Source organism: Typopeltis vanoorti, chromosome 14 (assembly GCF_054136105.1).
Source record: "Typopeltis vanoorti isolate ZY-2024b chromosome 14, IOZ_Tvanoo_1.0, whole genome shotgun sequence".
Classification (NCBI taxonomy): Eukaryota; Metazoa; Arthropoda; class Arachnida; order Uropygi; family Thelyphonidae; genus Typopeltis; species Typopeltis vanoorti.
In genome coordinates, this window is record NC_143562.1 from 52,485,777 (window position 1) to 52,512,787 (window position 27,011).

Consider the following 27,011-nt stretch of genomic DNA (forward strand, 5'->3'; position numbering starts at 1 on the left):
GCATATTCTTTGCATGGAGAATAGTTGATATGCAATTCATTTTCTGAAAGTATAGTGAGTACAGAAACTGAGATTAGGTTTAAAACATGGTTCGATAATCTTTTGTTTAAGAATGAGTCTTTTTGATTTCCATGGGGGTATGATGTTAATAATAATATAATCTCCACTCTGCCTTATGTGGGGTCTGAGTCTAATTCGCAATAAGTGGATGTGTCTGAGAGCAACACCGAGATCTTTGATGTATAATCTCTGGTATTTAAAATGATGGTAGATCTCGGTGTTGCTCTCAGACACATCCACTTATTGTGAATTAGACTCAGACGAACCACATAGAAACAAACAACCTTCTACGCAATATGGAGAATTGGCCGACAGATCTTAATTAGAAATTGAAGTCATTACATCCGTTAACTCCACGATTATATGGTTCACCGAAAGTTCATAAAACTGGGATACCTCTTCATCTAATAGTGGATGGGATAAATTCCCCTACTTACTTTCAAAATATCTAGCACATCTTGTGAAAGCTCATATTCGTAATATAGACACATATATCAGAAACACACAACATTTTAGAAACCATTCCACTCCAACTGGCTGGAATGATGTTAATATATGTATATAGTAGACAACACAAATAATAGGACTTTAGCGTTGATGTATAATTTTTTTTTTTTTTTTTTTTTTTTTTTCCACCAGAGGTCAGGCCAACAATTGTGGTAGCGGTTAGTCAGTGTCTTTAACGAACCAGTATGATTGTAGTATAGCTTGTTTCCTGTGTATATTTGTACGCTCCAGAAGATGACCTTGACATAAAGGTCGAAACGTCGAATTGTAAAATTTTAGTAATAGTAAACTAAAGTTTTTATTCAAACACAGTAGTTGTCTCCATAATTTCCAAAAATGCACTGGAGTATATAACATCCCCTGCTCTTGTGGTTTAAATTACATAGGACAAACATCTAGAGATAAGAAAAAAAAAAGAACACATCGGGGACGTCAACAACAACAGAGAAGACAATTCCAGTTTAGCTCGTCATTTTTTTTCTAATACCAATCACAACATTGAATGGGATAAAAGTACTATGCCGTACTTAGAAGATGACTTTCATACCCCTGCAGTAGTGATCCGTTCAAGAGGCAGCCTTAACAGAAACCAAGGAATGGTCCTTGGTGTCATAAGATCACTCAACACATCAGAGTTCAACTTTGCAGCCAATTGCAGAACACACCTGAATAACAGTGACTGCTAACATACACACTCCATGCGTCTGATGTAACGCTTCATTTGAATTTTGATAATATTTAGCATTTGGTTATTTTTTAACCCGATACTTTAGCTTGTTTCTGTTTTAAGCTGTTTTTGTTGCTTTTTGTGTGCCCAGACAAAGCCAACAGTAAAGTCGGCAAAACTAGTAGGCTATATATGTCTCTGTAAATATCTCCGACCAGGTAAACCTAGTTTTATATGTTTACTTGTATAATATTCAGTGGTCGAAAATAACATTATTATATCATACCAATCCCTTATTACTACATGCCTTTTCCTCTTCCCAATTTATACTGCTGTAGTTAAAATCTCCCATAACAATCATTCTTCTTGCACTTGCCAAGCTTAACCGCCTAAACTTCTCCTGCTCCCCACCCCTGTGCTCTTTCCACTAAATATCCTGTCTTGCCCACATCCACCTTACACCATACACTTTCAAAACCATTAGTATCATTGCATTCCAAAGCCTCCACTCTTAGAGGACATAAGTCATCACTTATCACAAGCAGTACTTCACCACCACATTTTCCTTTCCTATCCTGCTGAAAAATGCTGTACCCTGCTACTTCTATTCCTGTTATTATATCATCTTCCGTCAACCACGTCTCAGAGATCCCAATAATCATTGGCCAGGCTGATGCTATCAGCACCACCAATCAATTAATTTCCTTTATTCCTGATACTTTATTCCTAATCTGTAAACTACAACATATGGGAATATGGATATTGGGTTGGTGAGATAGATAGGTGGGTAGTTGATGGAGAGATATCAAAGAGTAGTTTATTCAGGAGTAGAGTCCAAAAGACGGCCTGTGACTAGTGGTGTGCTGCAGGGTTCTGTTCTTGGACCACTGCTGTTTAATTTGTTCATTAACAATATAGGGAATGATCTAAGAGGAACAGTTCATTTGTTCGCTGATGATGCAAAGTTGGGTAGGGTGACAGTGAATGCAGAAGATGTCAAAATCTTGCAGGATGACTTGGATAGATTGGAGTTCTGGGCTAAGGAGAATGGATGTCAATTTAATGTGACAAAATATAAGGTTATGCATTTTGGGATGAAAAGATTAGTAGCAGTATACTGTTGTGTCAGAAAAAATGATGAGTCACTCTTTTTCCCACCCAACATTAAGTTATCTCAGAAGGAGTGGATAAGGACATGCTTATGCCTCCGGATGGGAAATGTACCGACTTATGTCCCAAGAACATGTAAATATCCAAGTGTGTAAGCACTGAACAATGTTAAAATAGCCCATGAGTTTAATAGAGAATAATTGTAAATGAATTAGAATATAAAATCTTGTATAAATTGCCAAGTAAATATGTATAAGCTAGAGCATGTTTTAAGCCACGTAAAAACATACGGCGTCCAATCGGCAGTCGCTGTATGCGTGACGACACCGCCGAGTGAGGGAGCTGTTTTGAGGTATAAAGGTTTCGGCGGGGATTCGAATCGCTCTCTTGTCTCCGGGTTTCGTCGGCACCTAGTTTCCTGTCGGAGAGCTGTGTAGAGCTTGCCGCCACGTGTAGCAAGAATCCCCCCTTGCTATGTATGCTATGTGGGCCAAGGCTGCAACTACAATGTATTCAGATCCATAAGAAGAAAGAGCCACTGATGAGATCAACGTCAGTGTTCAAATCTGTGTATGAGTGTTTTCGGTTCGTATGGAAACAAAGGAATAGCAAGGCCACCATCAGTGAAGGCACTGTAAGCAGACCAGAATATCCAGTTCAAAGCAAGAACGGTAAGCGTAAGATTTTCTTATGTTAAATGTTGGATTAAAGTAACCATGGAGTAAGGTAGCAGAAGTTAAGGAAACATGCTATTTCTGTGTAGTGCTATAAGAACAGTCTGCGATTTGGACACTTTTGTCTGCGGTTGAGAAGAAAGCATATTAGGTGCCAGGCGAATAGGAGGCGAGGTCCAAACTGTTTGTGTAATTTAGGAACAGTAATGTTATATGGTCAGAATGTAATTAAATGTTAGCTAAAATTTTGGAGGGAGGATTAAGTAAGAATAAGAAGTATTACCCTAGAGAAGTTCATGTCAGAATTATCGAGTTGTCTTGTGTATATAAGCATTATTACATGTGTGATAATATTAGGTAACTTAGTTATAAGAGTCTGAGAATAGATGTACGTATAGAAGTGAGAAATTTGTGTCAAGTAAGTGACTATAATATAGACGTTTTGGATGTGATTAATTAAGTAAAGGGAACCCAGACTCTTTTAAGATTAAGGATTTGATTAACATGTATACTTGTCTTTGTGCCATAATAAATGTGTTTCTTTATATACAGTCAAATGAGTTTGGCAAGCTTTCTGCGGATTGAGCTACCTTTGAAAACTTACGTACCGTGCATTAAGGGGAAGCCAATAGTGATATAAGAATCGGGACCACGACTGCATGCCTCATGATCCCTACATTTTCTTTAAGTATTTCTTGGATAATGTATCAGAGTTTAGTTGCCGGCTGGCGCAGTCTTTAATCAATACAAATTTGTCGGCAAACGAATATCTGATATTAAGTGATACAAAAAATTAATGTTAACTGTAAAGTTAAAGTAAAGACAGTTAGAGATATAACAATAAGGCATTCACATAGTCACACAGACCACAGACAACATAAAAGAAGAATATAACAATACCATATTGGTGGAACTGTACTCTAGGAGATTGATGAGGCCAGGGACTTGGGAGTGTTGGTGGATAGGGAGATGAAGTTTAGGGGGGCACATTGCAAAAGTAGCTAAATCAGCTCATCAACTCACTTGGTTGTTGAAAAATACCTTGACGAGCAGAGACAAGCAAGTTATTGTACCTCTGTACCGAGCCTTGATAAGACCTCATCTCGACTACTGTGCCCAGATTTGGTCACTGAGGTTTCTTCTTGATGGGGAGGAGGTGGAGAGGATCCAGAGGCGAGTGACTAAGATGATAGCGGGTGTATGGAATGAACCATATGAGAACAGGTTGAAGATTTGTGGGTTGCAGAAATTAGTTGATAGGTGGAAAAGGGGAGATGATTGAAACATTCAAATTGCTAAAGGGTTTCTATAGGATTAATTCGGAGGATATTTTTGAGATCAGGACTGGTGGTGGGAGAACTAGGGGACACCTATGGAAGTTGGGCAAGAGTGTGGTTTGCAGGGGTGTTAGAGCTGGATTCTTTACTTTTATAGTGGTAAATGAGTGGAATAAGCTGCCAGAGTCTGTTGTGGGTGCTATGACGGTTGGTGAGTTCAAGGCAAGGTATGATATATACTGTGAGAATGTCGTATAGTTGTGTGGACATGATATTTAGGGCCTCCCTCGATGTAAGGACTCTCTGGAGTCACCCGTAGTAATAATAATACTCCTGGCATTAGTATAAACCATAAAAATGCCTCTGTTTCTATACCTATCATTATCTCCTCCAGACTCCACTGGACTCAGCATTACCTGATGTCATCCCCCTTCTCCCAAGCATCCATTCCCACAAGAGGCCACCCCTGCTACCATTCATCCTGGAAATTTTAGTTTTCCTTCATTGACGGACCTACTTGTTCAGAAAACAGCAATCTCTCCAGATGCCTACGTCCTTCCTCATTCAAATGCAAGCGGTCTCTCACATACAGTTCCTTTCTACACCCTCCAAGCATCCACATATTCCAATCCTCTCTTCTGACACATTCTGGCTATTATGCTATTCATTATTATTGCTCTTCTGCTCAGCTTGTCATTATCATACTCAGGTATGATAATGACAGTACGCACACACTATCTGTCCTCTCTGAGTTTTCTTTTGTACAACCTCCAGCATGAATCTCAGATCTCTCGCCACCCGATTTACACTATGATACCTGAGTATCATACCTGAGTATGATAATGACAGTACGCACACACACTATCTATCCTCTCTGCGTTTTCTTTTGTACGACCTCCAGCATGAATCTCAGATCTCTCGCCACCCAATTTACACTACCTCTCAAGTCATTTGTGCCCACCATCACAATCATCTCATCCACCTTTTCACCCTGCTTAATTGCCATAGCCACACTTTCTATCGTTCCTCCAGGCAAACACTCCTCTGGCATCCTATCTTGCACACCACGGATCGAGCCTCCCTACATCACACCTCTTACCATTCTGTTCCTTAATTGCTCACCTGCATCCCTCACTCTCTCTCCTCTAGCTCTTTCTCTCTGTGTTTCCCTACTTGCCTGGCATCACTCTATCCCTTGTTCCAACATTCCCTCTCATTTCCTCTCTCTGACTGTTTCTATTCTCTCTTCTACTGTTTCTATTCTCTCCTCTTCTATCATTCCCATAACTCTTAAGGAATAGATCAAAGTCTAAAGACCTCATGTCACAACTGTACAGGTATGTACAGTCTTGACAGAAGGAAAAGTATGGATGAGGTAGCACTTCCCATCCATACTTTTCCATAAGATCAGATACTTCTTTTGAAACATGTGAGTTTGCCTTATCATGAGACTCCAGCATTTTGACATAAAATGCTGGAGTCTCATGATAGTGCAGCTCTCTTCCTGTAGCATGCAGCTGTCACAGTTGATTCTTATTATGTGTATCACTATCACTTTAATTCTTGTCATAAGCCATTTATAATGAACTTAATCAGTTGTTGGAAATGAAACATTTCTGGTTTAAAATCTTTAATTCCTGTTTTGTCTGTAACACGACGACTGTTCAAAACTGTTCACCTTCATTTTCATAACAATGTAGCAATTCTTCTGTAATTCCCTTGCAATAAATCAGACTGCAATAGATCCCCCTTGCAATAGAGCTGGTCTTTTGTCAATTGGTATTGAACCCACTTTGCAGCATCTTTTCTTTTCAAAATTTTCTTTTCTTTTCAAAATTTCATACTTTGAAACTTCAAAAATTCTGAATATATGGTATGGTTGAGTTGTTTATTTAATTTGTGATTTCATTACATGTTTTGTGCCAGTCTTCTTCCATCATGCTGTTGGTAACAGCCCATGACTTTGTTGATCATCTTTAATTTGTGTCTAACCTTAAGGAAGTAAGATGCTCACTGTGATGTTGCTGTGATCCATTGCACCGCCTTCCACGAATTTCATGTAAAGTATTCTGAATCTCACTTGCATTTTTGTCACATAAGGTTTTAATTTTGTGTTGAAATGCTAATTGTTGTGTAATATCCAATCCTAGTTAGATTTTCCTTCCATCTTGAAGCTCTGTTTCATAGAATAAGAAAATCGGAAACAAAAAATGAACATGTTTTTACTGATTCTAGCTTACAACTGATATGAAAGTGGAAAGTATAATCTCATCCTGTTGGTAACACATGCACAGTGTGCAGAACTTAAATGACCCTCATATTTGTGGTTATGCTATCTCTTTTTTGTGTTTGTCAAAAAGAATAATAAATGGTAGATCAGATTCTAACAGTTTATTCATTACCTTCCAAGATTATTTGTTTTTAATATTTTGCTAGGTAAAAGTATAATAGAATGTAATAAATGCAAATATTCAATAAATAAAATGCAGTTAAATGTAGAACAGTGCATATTTGTTCATTAAATTTAATTAATAGAGTATGATTTTTTAAAGTTTTTTCTTTTTTAATTTTAATTTTATTTTTATATTTTTGATGTATTTTTTACATAATTTAGAATTGTGACTAAACTTGGAACTTTTTCAAGCCATTTTAGCTGACAGGTGGTGGAGAGGGGATATGATAGAAACCTATAAGTTACTAAAGGGATTCTATAAGATTGACATAAAAAAAATGTTTCAATATATACAGACCAGGTTCTTTACTTAAAAGTAGTGAATAAGTGGAATGGATTGCCAGAGGTGGTTTGAGCACCCTAACAGTGAACAGGTTCAAGGAGATGTATGATAGGTATTGTGTTAATGAATTAGAGTGGGTCTCCTGCGATGAGCCTTTTGACTTCATGGAGTATCCATATGAACAATAATAATAAATAATAATAATGATTTACCAGTTTTTAAAACAATAGCAACATTTTTTGGTAATGCTGGATATAACTGATGCCTGTGTCACTGGCTTTTTTTAATGTGACTCATTCCATGAAATGCAAAACTGTAGTACCTCAGTACTATGGGTGGGCTGAGATTTTTTGTTCTTTTTAAATTTTTATTATTATTTTCATATTTTTGATGTATTTTTTACATAATCCAGAATTGGTGACCAAATGTGGAACTTTTTCAAGCAACTTCAGATCTTCAGTAAACAGGTGATGAAATTCATCTCCCACCTTAAGACATTCACAAATATTCACATTCATGGTGGAATTTGAACCCATGATCTATATATTGGAGAGAGAGGAGGTGCTGTTTACTCGGCCAACCAGACTGTCAGTTGCCATTAAAGTTAGGTTGCTGTGCTCTCTTAATTAAATTCATTAATTTAAAAAAAAGTGTTTGTGTAACTTCATAGTTTCCATGATACACATGATAACACCAGTTGTCTTCAGTGTTTGTGTTTTCTTTTGTACTAAAGCGTTCACATATATTGAGCGGTGGTGAAGAATCGACCGTGAGATGCGGTGATTAATGATTAATACCCTTGGAGGGTAATGGATGGCAGTGCCGTAGCCAATGAGGCTCTAACTGAGCCTCGGCTATTGCTGTTACCCTCCTGTCATGATCAGAGCTTTAATAGCTCAATTTTTTGAGTGCTAAATTGTTTCTCTGAATATGAGTATACTTCAGTGGTTGTTTTTTGGAAGTTAGTTGCTGTCGCGATATAATATATTTTGGTTACCTTCGGAATCGAATGCATAACGGTGGAAGACAAAATGAAGCTAAGTTTTCATTACTGTATTTAGTTATATTTCATTTTATTTAGTGTACTTAAATGTTTTGTTTTGCTTGTAATTGTTTGTACTTTTTTTTCTATTTATATAATGGAATTTATTAATTGAATAATTAATGATTACGCTACTCGGCAGTAAGGAATGATGGTGGATTCAGCAGCACTCGCAAGTGGCATATTGCCAAGTCCTCCGCCATTTAAGAACTCAATTATTAGCAATATCATAAAGGAATTTGTGGCATGCAGTACTTGCGGCATGTACGCATCTCGGGAATTAGATATGCGGCTTGTGAAAGAGAGCGGAGAGCGTATATGTGCAAAATGCAGGCAGTTGGAGGAAATAAGTGCATTAGAAATATCGATATCTGACTTTGTTGCTCCAGGAACAGGGAATGAATGTAGGAAGACAAGTAGTGTGATAGGAGAGAATGAAAAAAAGATATATATGAATGAGAAAATAATAGTTGATAGTGTGGAAGGTGTGAGTGACTGTGAAAGTTTAGGAGATGGTTTTGTTTGGGAGAGTGAATTTAGATTAAGAGTGACTGACCTGCAGAGGGAGATAGATGAGTTGAAAGAGGAGGTAGAATGTCTTGTGAATGAGAGCAGAAGTATGAAAGATAAGATTAGGAGAATGGAAGAGATAAATGCAAGGCAAATCAGAGTAGGAGAGAAAGAGAATTTAGGGAGTATGAGTGAGAGGTATGAGGGTGCTAGAAGAGGAGAGAATGGAAACAGTAGAAGAGAGGGAATGAGAGAGAGGTATGGGAATGCTAGCAGATGAGAGGATGGAAACAGTAGGAGAGACGGAATGAGAGAGAGATATGGAAGTGCTAGAAGAGGAGAGAATGGAAACGGTAGGAGAGATGGAATGAGAGAGAAGTATGGGAATGCTAGAAGGCGAGAGGATGGCAACAGTAGGAGAGACAGAATGAGAGAGGGATATGGAAGTGCTAGAAGTGGAGAAAATGGAAACAGTAGGAGAGAGGGAATGAGAGCGATGTATGGGAGTGCTAGAAGAGGAGAGAATGGAAACAGTAGGAGAGAGAGAGGTATGGGAATGCTAGAAGAGAGAATAGCAGTAGAGAAGAGGGAATGAGAGAGACCTATGGGAATGAAAGAAGAGGAGAGAATGGAAACAATAGCAGAGAGAGAATGGCAAGAGGTATAATGTATGGTGACTCAATGATCCGTGGTGTTCAAGATAGGATGCGTGAGGAGTGTTTGCCAGGAGGAACAATAGAAAGGGTGGCTATGGTAATTAAGAGAGGTGAAAGGGTGGATGAGATGATTGTGATGGTAGGAACAAATGACTTCAGTGGTAATGTGCAGCGAGAGATATGAGGTTTTTGCTTGAGACTGTACGGAAGAAGACAGAGAGAGGAAAAATAGTGTATGTGTGTTGCCTAAGTATGATAATGATGAGCTGAGCAGAAGAGCGGTGATATTGAATGGCATAATAGCAAGAATGTGTGACAAGAGAGGACTGGTATATGTGGATGCTTGGAGTGCATTTGAGGAAAGAGAGGAATTATATGCGAGAGACCGTTTACATTTGAATGAGGAAGGACGTAGGCATCTGGAGAGATTGCTGTTCTGAACGAGTCACTGTGTCCCAGGGAGGATCATAGCAGGGGTGGCCTCTTGTGGGAATGGATACTTGGGAGAAGGGAGACGATGTCAGGTAACACTGGAGTCTAGAAGGGATAATGCTGGGCATAGAAACAATGGCATTTATATGCTTTATACTAATGCCAGGAGTATCCGGAATAAGGGAGAGGAATTAGTGGCGCAGATAGCATCAGCCTGACCAAAAATTATTGGGATCACTGAGACGTGGTTGACAGAAGGGGATATAATAACAGGAATAAAAGTCGCTGGTTATAGCATTTTTCGTCAGGATAGGAAGGGAAAGGTGGTGGGTGGAGTACTGCTTATGATAAGTGATGACCTATGTCCTCTAAGAGTGGAGGCTTTGAAAGAAAGTGAGACAAATGATTTTGAGAGCATATGGTGTGAGGTAGGCAAGACAGGATATTTAGTGGGGTGTTGCTACAGACCCAGGAGCACGGAGGACGGGGACCAGGAGATGTTTAGACTTCTAAGTTTGGCAAGTGCAAGAAGAATCATTGTTATGGGAGATTTTAACTATAGTAGTATAAATTGGAGAGAGGAAGATGCATGTAGCAATAGTGGAATGGAATTTCTAGAATTCTTGAGGGACAAATGTCTTAGGCAACATGTAACAGAACGAACAAGAGGTTCAAGAGTTTTGGATTTGGTTATAGAAGAGTTGATAATAACTGAGATGACATCTCTCCCACCAGTTGGAGAGAGTGACCATATGGTTTTGACTTGGAAAATGAATAGACATGCAGGCGTATTAAAGAGACGGGAACTTATGTGGAATTATAATGCAGGTGATTATAATAGTCTTAGACGTCAACTTCGGGAAGTTTCATGGAGGGAGGAATTGGAAGGCCGGGATATCGTTAGTGTGTGGGAAATTGTGAAAGAATATTTGTTAGCAGCAATGGTAAGTTGTATACCACGAGTGAAGAAGAGGACACAATTTGGAGTAAAGTGGATGACAAACAATATTAAACAGGAATTGCATGTGAAAAAGAGGCTATGGAAGAGATATAAGGACACAGGTGAAGAGAGGATGCATGAAGAATATAAGACACAGGCCAGAAGAGTGACTAGTTTGGTAAGGAAAGCGAAACTGGAACATGAGAGGAGATTGGCCCTAAGATCCAAAGAAAATCCTAGGGAATTTTTTAGCTATGTGGCCAATAGGAGGAGAAATGACTGTAGAAGAATGATATTGTGGGATAAAAATGGGAATAGAGTGACTGATGCAGAGGACATAGTGGAATTGTTCAATGACCACTTTATTGGAGTATTTCATCCTGGAGGAGTCAGTTTTAATGCTAGAGGGATAGGGCAGGTTCAAGGTTTAGAGGTACAGGAGGAGAGCGTGTTTCAGATACTGAGAACTCTGGATTTCAATAAAGCTTTGGGACTGGATGGTATTTCACCATGAGTTTTGAGAGAATGTGCTAGGGAACTGACAGTGCCTTTAACCTGATTTTCAATGAAAGTCTGCCTTCGGCAAAGGTGCCCAGGGAATGGAAGGAAGGTAAGATAGTGCCATTGCATAAGGGTGTTAATAGACTGGAAGTGTGTAATTTTATAAACCAGTCTGTGTGTCATCAGTAGTCGTCAAGATCTTGGAGAAAGTAGTGAGGGACCGTATACAGCACTGGGCAGATGAGGATAATGTTATCTCTGAGAATCAACATGGATTTGTGAAAGGGCGCGCTTGTTTTAGCAATATGCTAGCCTTTTATAATAAAGTTACAAGAACATTAGATGAGGGAAAGGCATATACTGCCATTTTCTTAGACTTAGCAAAGGCATATGACAGGGCCACATGATAAGCTTATATTTAAGTTGCAACACATGGGTCTGGATGTCAGATTGGTCAACTGGATTCAGGATTGGCTGTCTGATAGGTATCAGAGAGTTGTGTATGGTGGAGCAGTTTCAAGAAGACAGAGGGTTACAAGTGGGGTCCCACAGGGCTCAGTACTAGGACCTATATTGTTTAACCTTTATATCAATGACATTGCCAGTGGATTGCAAGGGGATATTCAGTTGTTTGCGGATGATGCAAAGCTGGGAAGGATTAGTAGTAATAGTGCAGATGTGGTAGCCTTGCAAGAGGATTTGAATAAGCTAGATAGAGAAATGGGCAAATGAATCGGGATGTCAGTTTAATGCAGCAAAATGTAAAGTCTTGAGGTTTGGGAAACATCGATGGGATGCTGCATACTCTATGGGAGGAGTTATACTGGAGGAAGTTGGGGAGACAAGAGATCTGGGGTTGATGATTGATAGAAACCTGAAGTTTAGGGGACATGTTGCAAAGGTGGAGAAGGTAACACAGAGGATTGCTGCAATTATGAGAAAGACACTGACCTGCAGAGATAAGAGGGTTATCATTCCGTTGTATAAGTCTCTGATCAGACCACACTTGGATTATTGTTCTCAGATTTGGTCCCCAGGATTTGAAGGGGATAAATTAACTGTGGAAAACATACAAAGACAGATGACAAAGATGGTCTCAGAACTGTACAAGGATAGTTATGAGAATCAGCTGAGGGAATGTGGACTGCAGAGTTTGGCAGATATAAGAAGGAGAGGTGATATGATTGAGACTTTTAAACTGTTGAGAGGTGGTTACAGGGAGTTCTTTCACTTGGTTGAACAGTGGGAAAGAGTGATGACAAGTGGCCATCCCTGGAAGTTACGAAAGGAAACTGAGAGCAAGAGGGTGAGGAGTGGTTTCTTTGCATGGAGGGTGGTTGAGCCGTGGAATGCATTGCCTGATAGAGTGGTGAGGGCAAGAACGGTCAATGAGTTTAAGGAGTGGTATGATAGACTTTGTGTTTCTTAGGGGAGACCTCCCCTCAATGAGTCTTGACAAACTTTATGTTCTTAGGAAGGACCTCCCACGATGAGTCTTTTGACTCCATGGAGGCCTGAATAATAATAATAAATTTGGATGAAAATAAAGATCATAAAGAAAATAAAAATAAAGGAATCTCTTTTTAAAGATACCTTTATTTTCATATATGAATATTATTATTGTTAACATCAGACCTCTTAGAAGTCAAATGACATCACATGAGGTCAACACTCTTACACAAAGAATATCATTAACCAATGCCTTAAACCAATTTAGAGTTTCTGTACTTGCCATATACGGAGGCTGTTCAATAAGTTATAAGACTATATTTATACAGAAAACAGATTACCTTTAATCGTCATCATTTACATGGTCTTTTTCGAAGTGACTACCGTGAGACGCCATGCATCTCAACGTTGCGTCCACTTCTTAAACACATGTGAAAGTCCGTTTTTTGAGAATTCTTTCAAAATCGCCTCAGCAGCTTTTACACATGCTTTGTTGCTTTCGAAATGGCGGCCTCTTAGTGGTTTCTTGAGCTGAGGAAACAGCCAGAAATCGCATGGTGTGAGATTAGTACTGTATGGAGGGTGTGGTAGGATATCTATGTTGTTCTTCTACAAAACGTCCAATACACCACCAGCAATATGTGGCCTTGCATTATCGTGGTGCAATAAGAAGCCATTCTTCAGCAATGGACGCTTCCTTTTGACGTGCTGTACCATTGTCCGTAAAACATCCGCATAGTATGAGCCATTTACAGTATTCCCAATTTCTACAGCGTGTTGGTAAACAATGCCTTCATAGTCAAAAAACATTATGGTCATAACTTTGCCAGCCGATTTTTCAGTTTTTGATTTCTTGGGGTAATCGAAGACGGATGCTTCCATTCACTTCTTTGTTGTTTCATTATAGGGTCATAGTGATACAACCAAGCTTCATCTGCTGTAATGATGCATTTTAAGAAGTTGTCACCTTCTTGTTCGAGTCTTTCTTTCCATTCTGTGCACACATCCACTCGATGCTGCATTTGCTCCGGTGGCAAGAGTTTGGGAATCCATCGGGTGCAAGCACGTTTCAGTCCCAAATGTTCAGCCATGATTGAGTGAACACTTCCCACAGAAATATTCAGGACAATATGCAGCTGGCATACTGTAATTCTGCGATCCTCCTTGATGATAATCGCTGCTGTGTCGATCATTGTCACTGTGATGGACGTTGAAGGTCTTTCTCACGTTCAAGATCTTCCACATTTTGCCTTCCTTCCGTAAAAGTTTTATGCCAGCGAAAAACACTTGCCCTCGACATTGCTTCATCGTGGAAAGCTTCACGTATCATGTTAAAAGTGTCTGATGTCGATTTTTGCAAACACACACAAAATTTAATCGCATAACACTGTTGCAAGGACGCTTCCATTTCGATGACTGGTCGCAGCTCGTTAGCGTGCCAAAACAAGCTTGTGTCTAGTCACGTGACACCCTGGCACATCAGTCAGTATACGCCATCTATCAACCTCTTTTGTTAATACAGACAGCAACATTTCTTTATTCCACAGAAATTAATATTGTGATGAGTGGTTTCGTGACAGTAAAATTAGTCTTATTACTTATTGAACAGCCCTCGTACTTAAGCAACACATTCCGCTCACCAAGCACTCTCCATAAACCCTGCTTCTCATTCCCTTGTTTGTGTTTTACTTATAAAACTTCCAGGGATGGTCTCTTGTTCTAACCTTGTCTTCCTCTACAAAAAATCTTCTTCACATTAATCTGAGTCCAGTTGATATGAATTACGCCTCAGTTTATTTAAGTAAAGCCTAATAAAACAACTAGTACATCTCAGCACTTTGTTTAATTAAAAAGCATAATTAAATGAAAATTTATAGGAAAAAGGAAGTTACAGTCCTTTCATAAAAGGCTCTGTCAGTCCAGCATTAGTTTATAGATGGTGCATCAGGTCAAATTCTTAGCATTCCAGTGGTTTTTAAACCAATCAGGTGAGGCAGGGTGTATGTATGTATGTATGTGTGCTGAGACAACAGCTCATAGAAATCAGTGGCTGTGATTGGTTATTGTGTCAATCAGTGCAATTGAATGTTGTTATTTGTATGAGTTGCTATTTCTGTTTTTTAAGTTTATCTGTTTGGTCTGTGTGAAGTGTGAATGGACGTATTCAGGACACTGATATAGACAAGTTTTTAATATATAATTTCTGTAAATAATTTATAACTTTTTTGCCCATATTTACAATGGGGAAACAGTGTTGAGGATCTACTGAATGTCCCGTTTGGCAAAGCTTTCACAGATTATATGATTGTAGTTGAAGGAGGTAAGCCTCGTTCCTCCTCTTCCAAATTTACTATTATGTATACACCTTTGAGTAATTCAAACATACCAACCAAATGTAGCATTATCTTTCATTATTGTTTTCTAATATATTTTAAAACAAACACATTGTCCCCCATTCTACACTGATTTGATTACAATTAATTGCATTGGATCAATTAAGATGGGTGCTGATGTGCTATGCACTCTTAAAACTTTCATACATCGATAAGCATGCAATCAGTTGTTCAGATTGATGTGAATTTTGTATCATGGGTTGCATGATGCAAACCACACAACAGCACACCCAACTGAAATGGGCACACAATGCCACTTATAAACATGTATGTGAAAAAATAGTAAAAAATTAATTTACAGGGAAAAAATATGAGAGAATGAAGATGAGGGAGAAGATTAATGTGAGTGAATATAGTAAGCCAGATCTATACATGAATGATGAATTTCATGATCAACATATTTTTTATTTATTTATTTATTTATTTATTTTCACAGCATTGAGTCAGTCTTGAACTATTGCTATAGCTTTGGTTCTTGTTTGTGTGCTCCAAGTTTACTTACTCATAATCATAAAACTGACCTCAGACATCTTTAGTAGTTAATATAAAGCCAAATATAAAAATGAATTTGGCTATTTCATGAAGGATATGCTGTTGCCAGCTCACTTGGACTAGTCTCCTGGTGGAAAATCCATAATAGTCATCACAATATTTGAAATCAGGAAGAAATTAGCTTAGATAATAAACTAGCAGCATATGGGACAGGATTCAAAACAAGTTTTGCAGATTGATTTTTAAGTTATGTTATAAATAAAACATTTGATTGACAACCACTGATATGAGAATTCTGGGAAAATTAAAGAGTTTAATTTTTTTGTTTCTGCCACTGATTTTATCTTTTTTAACTCTTTAATTTTCCCAGAATTCTCATATCAGTGGTTGTCAATCAAATGTTTATAGATTTGATTGACATGAATATAGAAAAGAGCTGTACTACTTTAACTTTCAACTTTGGTTGGTTGAGGGGACAGTATGTATGTTCTCCAACTAAGCTGCAGGTTTGAATCCCCTTGGTCATGGATTTTTATGAATGTTTTTAAGTTGTCAATGAATTATATATTCTCTCCCCCCTCATATCTGTTGCATGCTTGTGTTATAAAAGGAAACACTGGTGTGAATAATATAATTCAAAATTTATATCTTAAAATTATTACAGGTTGAAAAACTGGTAGAACGAGTTCAGACTTCAACCCTTTTAGAAGATCGAAGAGATGCATGTCGTGCATTAAAGTCTCTTTCAAAGGTACCTTATTATCATATGTAAATAATCAAAGTAAGATTGATGTTCACTTGAGATTTTCATAATTGAGATCATTGAATATTAGATTTTAAATAATGCATTGTTTTATTCTTTTTTTAATGAAAAATAAATATAACATTAATTAGCTTTTTAAGTACTCTGATAATCAGTGTTTAGAATATGAAATTTGTCTCAAGAATGCTCTGTAACAATGGTTTTGTTTTATGATAGGAACTTATGTTGTTTTGCATCTTTTATTTTTCATTATCTAAGGAGTATACTAAAGTAAACTTATGAAAACTATTTCTTGCAGAATTTTTAGCCAAGTCTCCTGGCCATTTTCGTTGTAGATGTAGAGAAACTTCATAGCAAGCAAAATAGGATATTTTGCTCGTTATGAAAGGACTTATATATGCTGGATGGACTGCATTTGAATAGTTTTGGAGTTAAATGTTTGGAGAGAGTGTTGTTCAGCGAGCAGTTGGAAGTAAAAACTCAGGGAAACTAGGTGTGTGTGTGTGTGTGTGTGTGTGTGTGTGTGTGTGTGTGTGTGTGTGTGTGTGTGTGTCAGTCAGTCAGTCAGTCAGTCAGTCAGTTCAGGCAAGACAAAATGAGTGTGTGTAGAGAAATGATTATGCAATGTTGAATGCAGCTTCACAGGTTTAAAATCTGAGTAAGTTGGTAATAATGCAAAGGTACTGTGGGTCCAAGGTGATGTTGAAGCGCATATTCACAAATGCCAGAAATAAAGGAAAGGAGTTTTTTGGCATTGATCAGCTCAACTTGACCAAAAATTATAGGCATTGGTGAGACCTGGTTGCATAAAAATGATATAGTTACAGGGATAGAATGTAAAGGGTATTGTTTCTTTTAATGTGATCAGCATTCAGTTTGATGACTTATGGAGACTATTCTCATGTTAAGAATAATTACTTTAATTTCCTTTTTTTTCCCCTTTTTTTATTTTGTGTGGCAAAATACTTTTTTCCTGCCAAAAAAGAAGACACATCCATGGGCTCATGTTATTCCCCTCATTTCTAACTTTTATATGGAAACTTTTGAGCAGTTCACTCTAGATTCCTTTACTTTAAAACCTAGTCTGGCTTAGGTATGGGTATGTTGAAGAGATTTTGTTTATGTGCCTCCCCCAGCTACCAGACTTTAGACACCTTCCTCAGCCACCTGAACAAACAACACAAACGTATACAGTTCACAATTACAGAAACTCTTTCCACCACTCAACACAAAAACTAGGTGTCATTAACTCACTAAAAAACGGGGCTTTAAAGATTTGCTCCAATAAGCAAGCACTTAAGCATAAATGAAAAATTATCAGCACCACTTTCATAAAAAAATGACTATGGCAAAAATCTTAACAACATTCTTCACAAGACAGCACCTAATAATAAAAATAAACTAGATTACAATAAACTTGTAGCCATTCTACACATTAAAGGGATATCAGACAAAATAAACAAAGTACTACACAAATGCAATATTAATTCCACCTTTAAACCTTCTGAAAAATTAAAGAACTTACCTCTTCAAGGATCCCTTTCTTCCTCTAGCTTACCCTGTAGTATACTGTATTTAATGCACCTGTGACTTGCCTTATATAGGTGAAACTGGAGGCACAGTTCCTATCCAGAAAAGGAAACATAAACGACACATTAAATTTAATCATTCTGGTAAATCTGGTCTTTCTGATTATACTCTGCATACGTAATGTAGAATTGACTGGAAACGTGGCTGTTCATTACATCACAATAAAATGTGGTATGAGTGCAAATTTAAGTCTGTGAAATTCTAATCAGTAACAATACTGATGGTCTAAAAATCCCATGAATGTTGATGGCACATATTCTACCCACACAACTTTTTCTTTTAAGAATTCATTATAAATTATAATTAAGACTGTAATACCTCAGGATCTTACAGGGGGTGTACAGAATTCCCTGTACCCCCCCCCCCTCGATGTACTACTATTCTTTTTGGCTTCATTTCCTCTGCTATCATCAGATGCAAAGGATATGATGCCGCCTTCATATCCTTTGCATTCTATTCTATTCTGTTCCTATGACCATATCATTCTCAGTGTTTTCTCATCTCTTTCAATTTTTTCAATTTTCATCATCATCATCATCAAATTCCTGCCAGGTACCCTCAAGAGGTGTACAAGATACGATAGTACTACATGAAAAATCTACATCATTACTAACTTCCTATCTACAATTTTCCTCCAAATCAGTCTGTTACTTGTCAAGACTCCAAATTTATCAGATCTTATATTTCTATCATCTAAGACACTTTGTACCGTATCAATCCACCTATATCTTGCTCTTCCTCTGGGTCGTTTTCCTGCCAACCTGACAGAGAACACTTGTTTTGCTAATCTTTCCTCGCAAATTCTGTTTAAGTGACCATATCACCTGAGATTAGCTCTGTTAACGCATTCCTGGATGCTGACAACATCAAGTTCTTTCCTAATATCCTCGTTTTTAATATGATATTGCCATTGATGCCATCTGTTCATGCCTCTAATCCTTCTCAGGACTCTCATATCTGCGGTCACTAGTCTTTGGTCAAGTGTTTTACTTCTGACTCAGCTCTCAGATCCATAAGTTAAAACTGGTTTTGAACACTGTCCATACAGCTAATTTAGTGTTCCAACTATTTTCTCACTTATACCATATGAATTTATTCATTTGACTTCCTACCATACCAGCTTTGCTGATTCTGTTGTCTATTTCTGTATTTAATTTACCATCTTCACTAAAAATCATGCCTAAGTAGCTGAAATGTTTTACTTGTTCCACACAACACAGTTGACATTTTCAATAATTTTGCCTATTTTCATTGTCTTTGTCTTTTTATTGCTGACCTTCATACCATAACTATTACAACAGTTATTCAATTTAGTCAGTGAATCTTGCATACTTGTAGCGGATTTATTTAGAAGTATAACATCGTCCGCATAAAGCAAAGAGCTGACATTAACATCTCCAATTTTAATATCTTGTTTAATACCGCTTTCCTTCATAATGTGATCCATATAGATAATGAATAACAGAGGAGATAATGTAAATCCTTGTCTCACACCAGATTTAACATTAAACCATCTTCCTGTACTTCCTTCAATTCCAACTGCTGACTTACAACTCAAATAAAGACTAAATATTGCTTGATATAATGCCCCATTGACACCATATAACTGTAGTGTATCAAATAGCTTCTCTCTTGGCACCTTGTCATATTCCTTTACCAAATCGACAAAACTTAAATACAGATCTTTGTTATATTCCCATGATTACTCCACTATTTGTCGTAAAGTGAAGATCTGATCCTGACAACCTCTATTTGGTCTGAATCCAGATTGTTCTTCACCAACCTTTTCTTCCACAATTCTTCTGAACCGTTTCTCAAGTATACTTGCGTAAATCTTACCAGAAACTCAGTAGGGAAATACCTCTGTAATTCTCACATTCAGTTTTATTTCCCTTTTTATATATGGGTACTATAAGAGCTCTACTCCATACTCCTGCTGCTTTTCCACATTTCAAGCCTTTGATGGGTTTTTGTACTTCAAGTATGAATATGTATTCCTGACTGCATGCCTGGTCAGTGTTTTTTTACCACTGTGCTGTCATCACTGCTTGTTTCATTTAGCAGTTTTTCAAAGTAATTACTCCATACTTCCAGGATATCTTTTTCTCCCGTTTTCATGTCCCCTTTATCATGTTTAACTCCTTTTACAGCACTCTTTCTTCCATTCCTAAGTTTCTTCAACAACCTCCAGAATATCTTGTCACCTTCTTGATATTTATTTTCTATGTTCTTGCCAAAGTCCTCCCATGACTGACTTTTGTTTAGCTTTCTTACATTTTTTTACAGTGTTTAGCTTTCTTACATTTGTCTCTGTATTCTGTAAGAGCACAAGCTGACTTTTTTGCCAGGAACTTTTGATATACTTTCTTCTTTTCCTTCACTGCCTCTTTAACTTCCCGTGTCCACCATGGAGTTCTAATTTTTCTATCCTTGCAGACAACTTCACCACATGCCTCTCTAGCTGAATCATTCGGGTTTTCTTCGAGGCTTGTCACTGAATCTCCAAGGTTTGGTTCTTGTTCTCAAACTCTTTCATTTTTTCTTCAATAATCTTTGTGTATTTCAGTCTACAGTTCACATCTGAGAGCTGCTCAATTTTTACTCTCTTTAAAACTTTCTTACATGTTATTCTTTTCAATATGAAAATCAATTTTATCCTGCTCAAGACTAAATAGTGATCACTTCCAATTTCAAATCCACTGTACACTCTGGTGTCCTGCACCATAGTGAAAACATCACCATCAACAATAACATAGTCAATGAGACTTTTCTTATTCCTTGCCTCTTCTCTCCATGTGAATTTGTGCACATTTTTATGTTGGAACAGAAATCCAACAGATATTTGCCATTATTATTAGTTTTGCTCTTTTCTCCAAATTTTCCCAAAATATTTTTGTATGTCTGACAATCATTTCCTACTCTGCTATTTAGATCCCCAACAAGGACCAACTTTTTATTTTTCATTGTGTCAGTTACTTTTTCTAAAGCCTCAAAAAATTCCTCCACTTCTACCATAGTAGAACCTTCTTTGGGACTATAGGCACAAATAAGTCTCATTGTCCAGTTCCCCATTCTCATATTTGCCCACGTTACTCTACTTGAGACTGCCATTCAAGAAGATTAGCCTCGTATTTTGTGTTGAATACAATGGCTACTCCTTCTTTTCCTTGATTGTCATTGCCTGAATATAACATTTTGTATTTATTGCTCAGAAAGATCTCACCAGTTTTTGTCTTTTTTATTTCAGTGAGCCCTATTATGTTGATCTGGTACTTATCTAATTCCTCAGCTAGCTCCATTTCTTTGCCATTCAGGCTTTTTATGTTGATAGTACCGATCTTCATCTCTGGTGATGTCGAGTTAGGGTGTGTTTTCAGATTTGTTCCAGTAGCTGACTTTTCGCTGTTCGCCCTGGTTCCCTGGCGAAAACAACAGGGGCCTTGTTTAACCGGACGAAGCCCCAGCCGGCATGAAATTTTGTACCATCATTTTGTATTTTGGTTTAACCAATAAGAATACAATTTGGTCGGCTAAATCCCAAATTGCCAGCCCATCCTTGTTCATTCAGTATCCAGGTAGATACCCAACAGGGTGCACCATGAGAAGGTGAGGATTGGACGTTAGGTCAGAAGCCCTGGTTGGTTCTCCACATTCCTTTAAATGCTATGTGGAGGTCTCCTCTCAGTTATACAGCTTTGATCCTGATAGTCCTTTTTGCACCAGTCCTGTGCCTGGTGCAAAAATTGATGTTTCTATTAACTTGTTAGTTTCTCTGGAATGCTTATAAAGATTTTGGATAAGTTGTTTAGAATTCACATACAGAAATAGTGTTGCAAGAAATAGTGTGGGCTTACTAAAGTTTATTATAAAGGAATAATACCTGGATAATTTGCTCTTACTTTTAATAATGTTATATATTGGATATATTGAGCTGATACACTATGATACTGCTGGACTTTGCTAAGGCATTTGACTGAATACCATATGAAAGGTTTTGCATAAATTAGAGGATATGGGATTGAAATATAAGACTGTTGACTTGGATAAGACAGTGGTTGATGGGCAAGTACCTGAAAGTGGTATATGAGGGTGTGAGTCCAGAAGATATTTCCAGGAGATTACTGCTTGGACCATTGTTATTCAGTTTATACATTAATGATATTATGAAGGACCGGACAAAAGATATTCATTTGTTTGCTGATGATGCAAAAATAGGCAAGGCAATCACTGATATGCTGCAGTTACAGAATGACTCAAATAGGCTGAAACTTGGGAAAATGATAATGTCATAATTCTTGGAGTTATTAGAAATGGACAGAAGTTAAGTTTACATACCAAAAATTGCAAATACAACTCAGAGTATGACTACAATGCAGAAACTAACATTTATGTGTAAAGAGTCATTTTGCCTCTTTACAAGTCCTTGATACAACTGCACCTGGACTACTGTGCATAGATTTTGTCTTCTGGGTACAGAAGGAAGCTCTGGAAAGGATGCAAAGAAGAGTTACAAAGACGATATTGGAATTATGAGGTGAGCTGAGAGTATGTAGACTGTAGACACTTGTAAAAAGAAGAGGGGGTGGGCATGAGAGAGGGCTATAAACTTTCATAAGCATGTTATGTTACATGTTATCAACTGATGAATTTTTTTTTTCTTTTTTTTTTTTTTTTTCATTTGGAAGGTGATTGTGAGGACAAAGGTGTATCCATAGAAGTTGATGTGCAGTTAAGAAAAGAGTAACAAGGGGATTTTTTTTTTCTCTCACAGAGAAGTTAGTGGGTGGAAAAGTTTGCTTATTGAATTGATGAACGTATCTACTTGAATGAGTTTAAGCAAAGATTTGATAGCTCGAGTAAATGATGTATCCTCCGTTGGTGATTTCTTGACTTCCTAGAGCATAGATGGTGAACCTATGGCACGTCCAAGAATTTTGCTGGGCCTGTCAACGATTTACAGGTGATATCCTTTTATACGCTTATAAATTATTCAACCTCTTTTCTTTAATTGGTACAATATGCACAAGTTAAATTTTGTTTTACATGAAAGAAACTACCCAACAAACACAGCCTACTATAGGAACAATGCCCAGCAGCTGAAAACTACAGCTGATGTAAAGAACCTCTAGCCATTGGCTGAAGGGCATAATAATATGACTCAGCTGATAGAAAAGAACTTCATTATTTAAAAGCTTATTAATTAACTCGAGTTTATTATCTTTAATATTTTTAGCATATGAAAAGTCACCAGCTGTAACTTTGTCAAAACACGTGTCTTCTAAACATATGATATTAAGAGTAACATGGCAGTTGTATCTGTCATATCTGCCGGGCATCTTCCTGCAGTGGACTGTGAACAAATACAATTTTTCTTTGCCTCAGTCGACTCATTGTAGATCCGGGTTTCTCAACCCCATATAATTGATGCCCTGGCATCAATTATATGGGACCGCGAGAGGTTCTTCTGAAATTTGTCATTTTTCATGAATAAATATTTTATAGTGGAAATATTCTGAGGAAAATATAATATTTGTGAATGCAACAAAAAAGCTCAGACCCAGAATATCTAAATAACATCTATGTAGGAAATGTCAGTGACGAAGCAGCGTATTTTTAAACATGGAGTATTCATGAGTAATCAGGAATTTTCAGACATCGAAATCTTTCAACATTTGGAAGTTCGTTGGCTGTCCAGCAGTGAAGTTCACGAGAGGTTATATGAACTCCGAAAGGAAGCTGAGCTATTTCTAATTAATAAGAAAAGTGACCTGTCCCATTATTTCGAGGGTATGAAATTGGTAGCCAGACTGGCATATCTCAGCGATATATTTTCTTACATAAATGAGTTGAATTAAAACTTCAAGGTCCAGATACAACAAAATCTAATGCTTGGAACAAGATCGAATCATTCAAAAAGAAACTCAAACTCTTGTTTAATATGATTGCAGAAAGAAGTAATGAAATGTTTCAGTTGTACTCAGATTCTATTATGGAAGCAGATGATTTCTGTGCATACAATTCATTATCAGATGTTGTTGCAGCCCACTTGAAGATGTTGTTGTTATTTGAAAAGTTTCATCCTGAAAATGAGGATCCCCGGAGGCAAAATATGTGAATCTTTGTTAAATGCAAAGAGAACAGCCCTTTTCCATGAAGAAATCCTTCAACTTTTGAATTATTATCGGACAAAGGACTAGAAAGTACTTTTAATTCTATGAGTAATTCGAAATTCTGGATAAGAATGAAAAATGAATATCGAAATGAACAAGAAATAACAATGATATTTCTTCTTTGTTTTTCCACCACATATCTTTGTGAAACTGCATTTTCTGTCATGACTGTGCTTATAACGAAAAAGGCGAACCATCTGCAACTTTCTGACTGCCTCCGTTTGGCTATCATTCAATTCATCCCAGAAGTAATAAACTAACGGACAGAAAACAGCAACAAAATTCTCACTACCATAACTAAAACTTTCAAAAACTCATTTGTAGTAAAAGAAACTAAGTTTAACTTTTTCAATAAATTTTAATTGTTGTATTAAAGTGATGTTTTTTCAAAATTCAAAATGTTAATTATTGTTGGAACTAATGTTTAAAATTGAGAGATTCATACATTTTTATTTATTAAATTACATACTTTGCATATATAAATATTGTGAAGATGTATGTGATAATACGTATTTATTCGAATATAATTCTCACTTTTTATCCCATAATTAAAGCTAAAAATTTGTAGCATGAGATATATGCGGAAATTTTCAGAAACCTAAATAGTGAAATCTTCCTTCCCATAATTCCAAGCAAAAATTAACATTAATTTACAAGACTTGAGATACATAATGAACAATCCTTCACAAATGAATAACGAGAAGTGAAAGTATACTGCAAAATGGACAGCAGTGGTAGGCCAGTATACATAAGAGCAGCTATGAATACATGCGTATGATTGGTGCAGTATTAACACAAGATCGCTACTCAAAGATAAAAGCAAGTCGACAATTTTTGAATTGAAATGCTAATTCTCTTCAACCAAATCCCATAACATCTGCAACTGTCATAACAACACTCACTATATATTTTTTAGTTTTAACACATTCACGACAGAGTGTGGTTTATCGTTTCAACGGAACTTCTCATTACCGGCGGACTCAACATACACGAAGTTTCACCCCTTGGTTGATTTTTATTGCTGCATGTTTGCATTTGAGCTAGCAGGGGAACTCAAGCATTATATGGCATGTTTCAATTCGTGGTAGAATTTTATTTGAAGTTAGCCATTTTTATCTGTCATAATGACATCGAGAATTTCTAATGCAATCAAACAAACACTTATTTCATATAATTGAAAAATTGGACAATGGATTTTAGTTAGATACTGTGTTTCCGGTGCAACATATGGTTTTGCTAGAGTTTATGCAGCATAGTTACTGTGACAGGGATATGTGATTCATTAGTTAGTGCCGTTTTTATTCCAGCTGTCTCTTCTTTTTTCTTCTGCAGCTTCTCCCACTTAAGTGGGGTCACTGTTGATAATGAGTCTCCTCCACATCCTCCTGTCTTGGGCTGTCACCACATCCAAGTTCTTCATCCTCAAGTCCTCTTCTACCAGCTCCTTCCTTCTCTTCTTTCTTTGGCCGCCCATGCTTCCTCCTTCCTTGCACATCCATCTGTATGACCCTTCTTCCCACATATTCGTCCTCCCTCCTCATCACATGACCAAACCATCTCAATCTTGCCTCCTGTATCTTCGCTCCTAAGTTCTTAACTTTCACTGTTCCACCTCACATAGTCATATCTCAGACGATCCTTTCTGGTCACACTGCACATCCACCTAAGCATTCTCATCTCTGCTACTTCCCTCTTGCTGATGTTATTTTTCCTCAGGGCCACAGTTTCTATAGCATACGTCATAGCTGGCCTCACTACTGTCCTATAGATTTTACTTTTCAGATTGATAGGCGCCCTCTTATCGCATAACACTCCAGCCATCTCCCTCCAGTTCCTCCAGCCCGCTTATATCCTGCATCCCACTTCTTCCTTCTCAGCTCCTCCATCTTCTTCCACTGTTGAACCTAAGTATCTAAAGTCCCTCACCTTCCTGATGACATTTCCTTCCAGCTCCAGGTCTGTCTCCTGGCCACCACCTACTGTGCAACACATATACTCTGTCTTACTTCTGCTCAGTCTCATACCTCTCTCTTCCAGTACTTTTCTCCATCTTTCCAGTTTAGTTCCCGCTTCTTCTCTTGAATCTGCACACAGCAAGATGTCATCTGCATACAACATTGTCCAAGGTGTATCTTCTCTCACCTCTTCCATCACAACCTCCATCACAATGTTAAACAGAAACGGACTTTCTGACCCTTGATGCAAGCCAACTGTTACTTGAAAACTTTTGAAGGTCCGAACACTTGTCTTCACATTTCTGTACATCTCCCGCACCAACCTGACCTATTTCTCCGGAACCTTCTCCCTCAGACACCTCCAGACTTCTTGCCTTGGCACTCTATTGTATGCTTTCTCCAGATCAATAAATGCCAGATGTAGCTCCCGTTGTTTCTCTCGAAACTTTTCCATCATCTGCCATAACCCAAAGATAGCATCTGTTGTTGATTTACTAGGCATGAAGCCAAATTGTTCCTTTGCAATCTCCACCTCCTTCCTGAATCTTCCATCAAGAACCCTTTCTAGGATTTTCATTGTGTGGGACATCAACTTTATTCCTCTGTAATTTTTACAGTCTTGTGCATCCCCTTTACCCTTGTAGATGGGGACAAGAGTACTCTCACTCCATTCCTTGGGTATATTTTCCTGTTGGCAAACTTTCATGAATAGGTCCCAAAACAGGTCATTTCCCTCTTCCCCCTAGTGCCTTCCATGCCTCCACTGGAATCCTGTCGGGACGACCGATTTTCCATTCCTCATCCTCTTCATGGCCTCCATCACTTCCACTCTACTGATGCTCTGCACCATACCCTCAGAAGGCTGCCCATCTTTTCTGTGAGTCCTTGCATTTTCCTCATTCAAAAGTCCCTCAAAGTATATTTTCCATCTGTTTCTTATGTCCACATCCCTCCATAATACTCTTCCTTCAGCATCTTTGATCTCCCTGACATGTAAGATGTCCTTTGCTGCTTTATTTTTACATTTTGCTAGTTGGTAAATTTTTCTCTGTCCTTCCTTTTTTTTTCCTTCACCTGTGCCACAACTC

At 37.7% G+C, this 27,011-nt stretch overlaps 1 protein-coding gene across 2 annotated transcripts in view; it reads left to right on the top strand.

Moving 5' to 3' along the window:
- LOC150099478 (general vesicular transport factor p115-like) overlaps positions 1-27,011 on the top strand; it is a 354,365-nt gene that overhangs the window by 29,350 nt on the left and 298,004 nt on the right. For both annotated transcript variants that reach the window (XM_090403647.1, XM_090403648.1), the window contains exon 2: positions 16,110-16,196. In XM_090403647.1, coding sequence (XP_090259773.1) covers positions 16,110-16,196 — 87 coding nt within the window. The remainder of the gene's footprint in view (positions 1-16,109; positions 16,197-27,011) is intronic.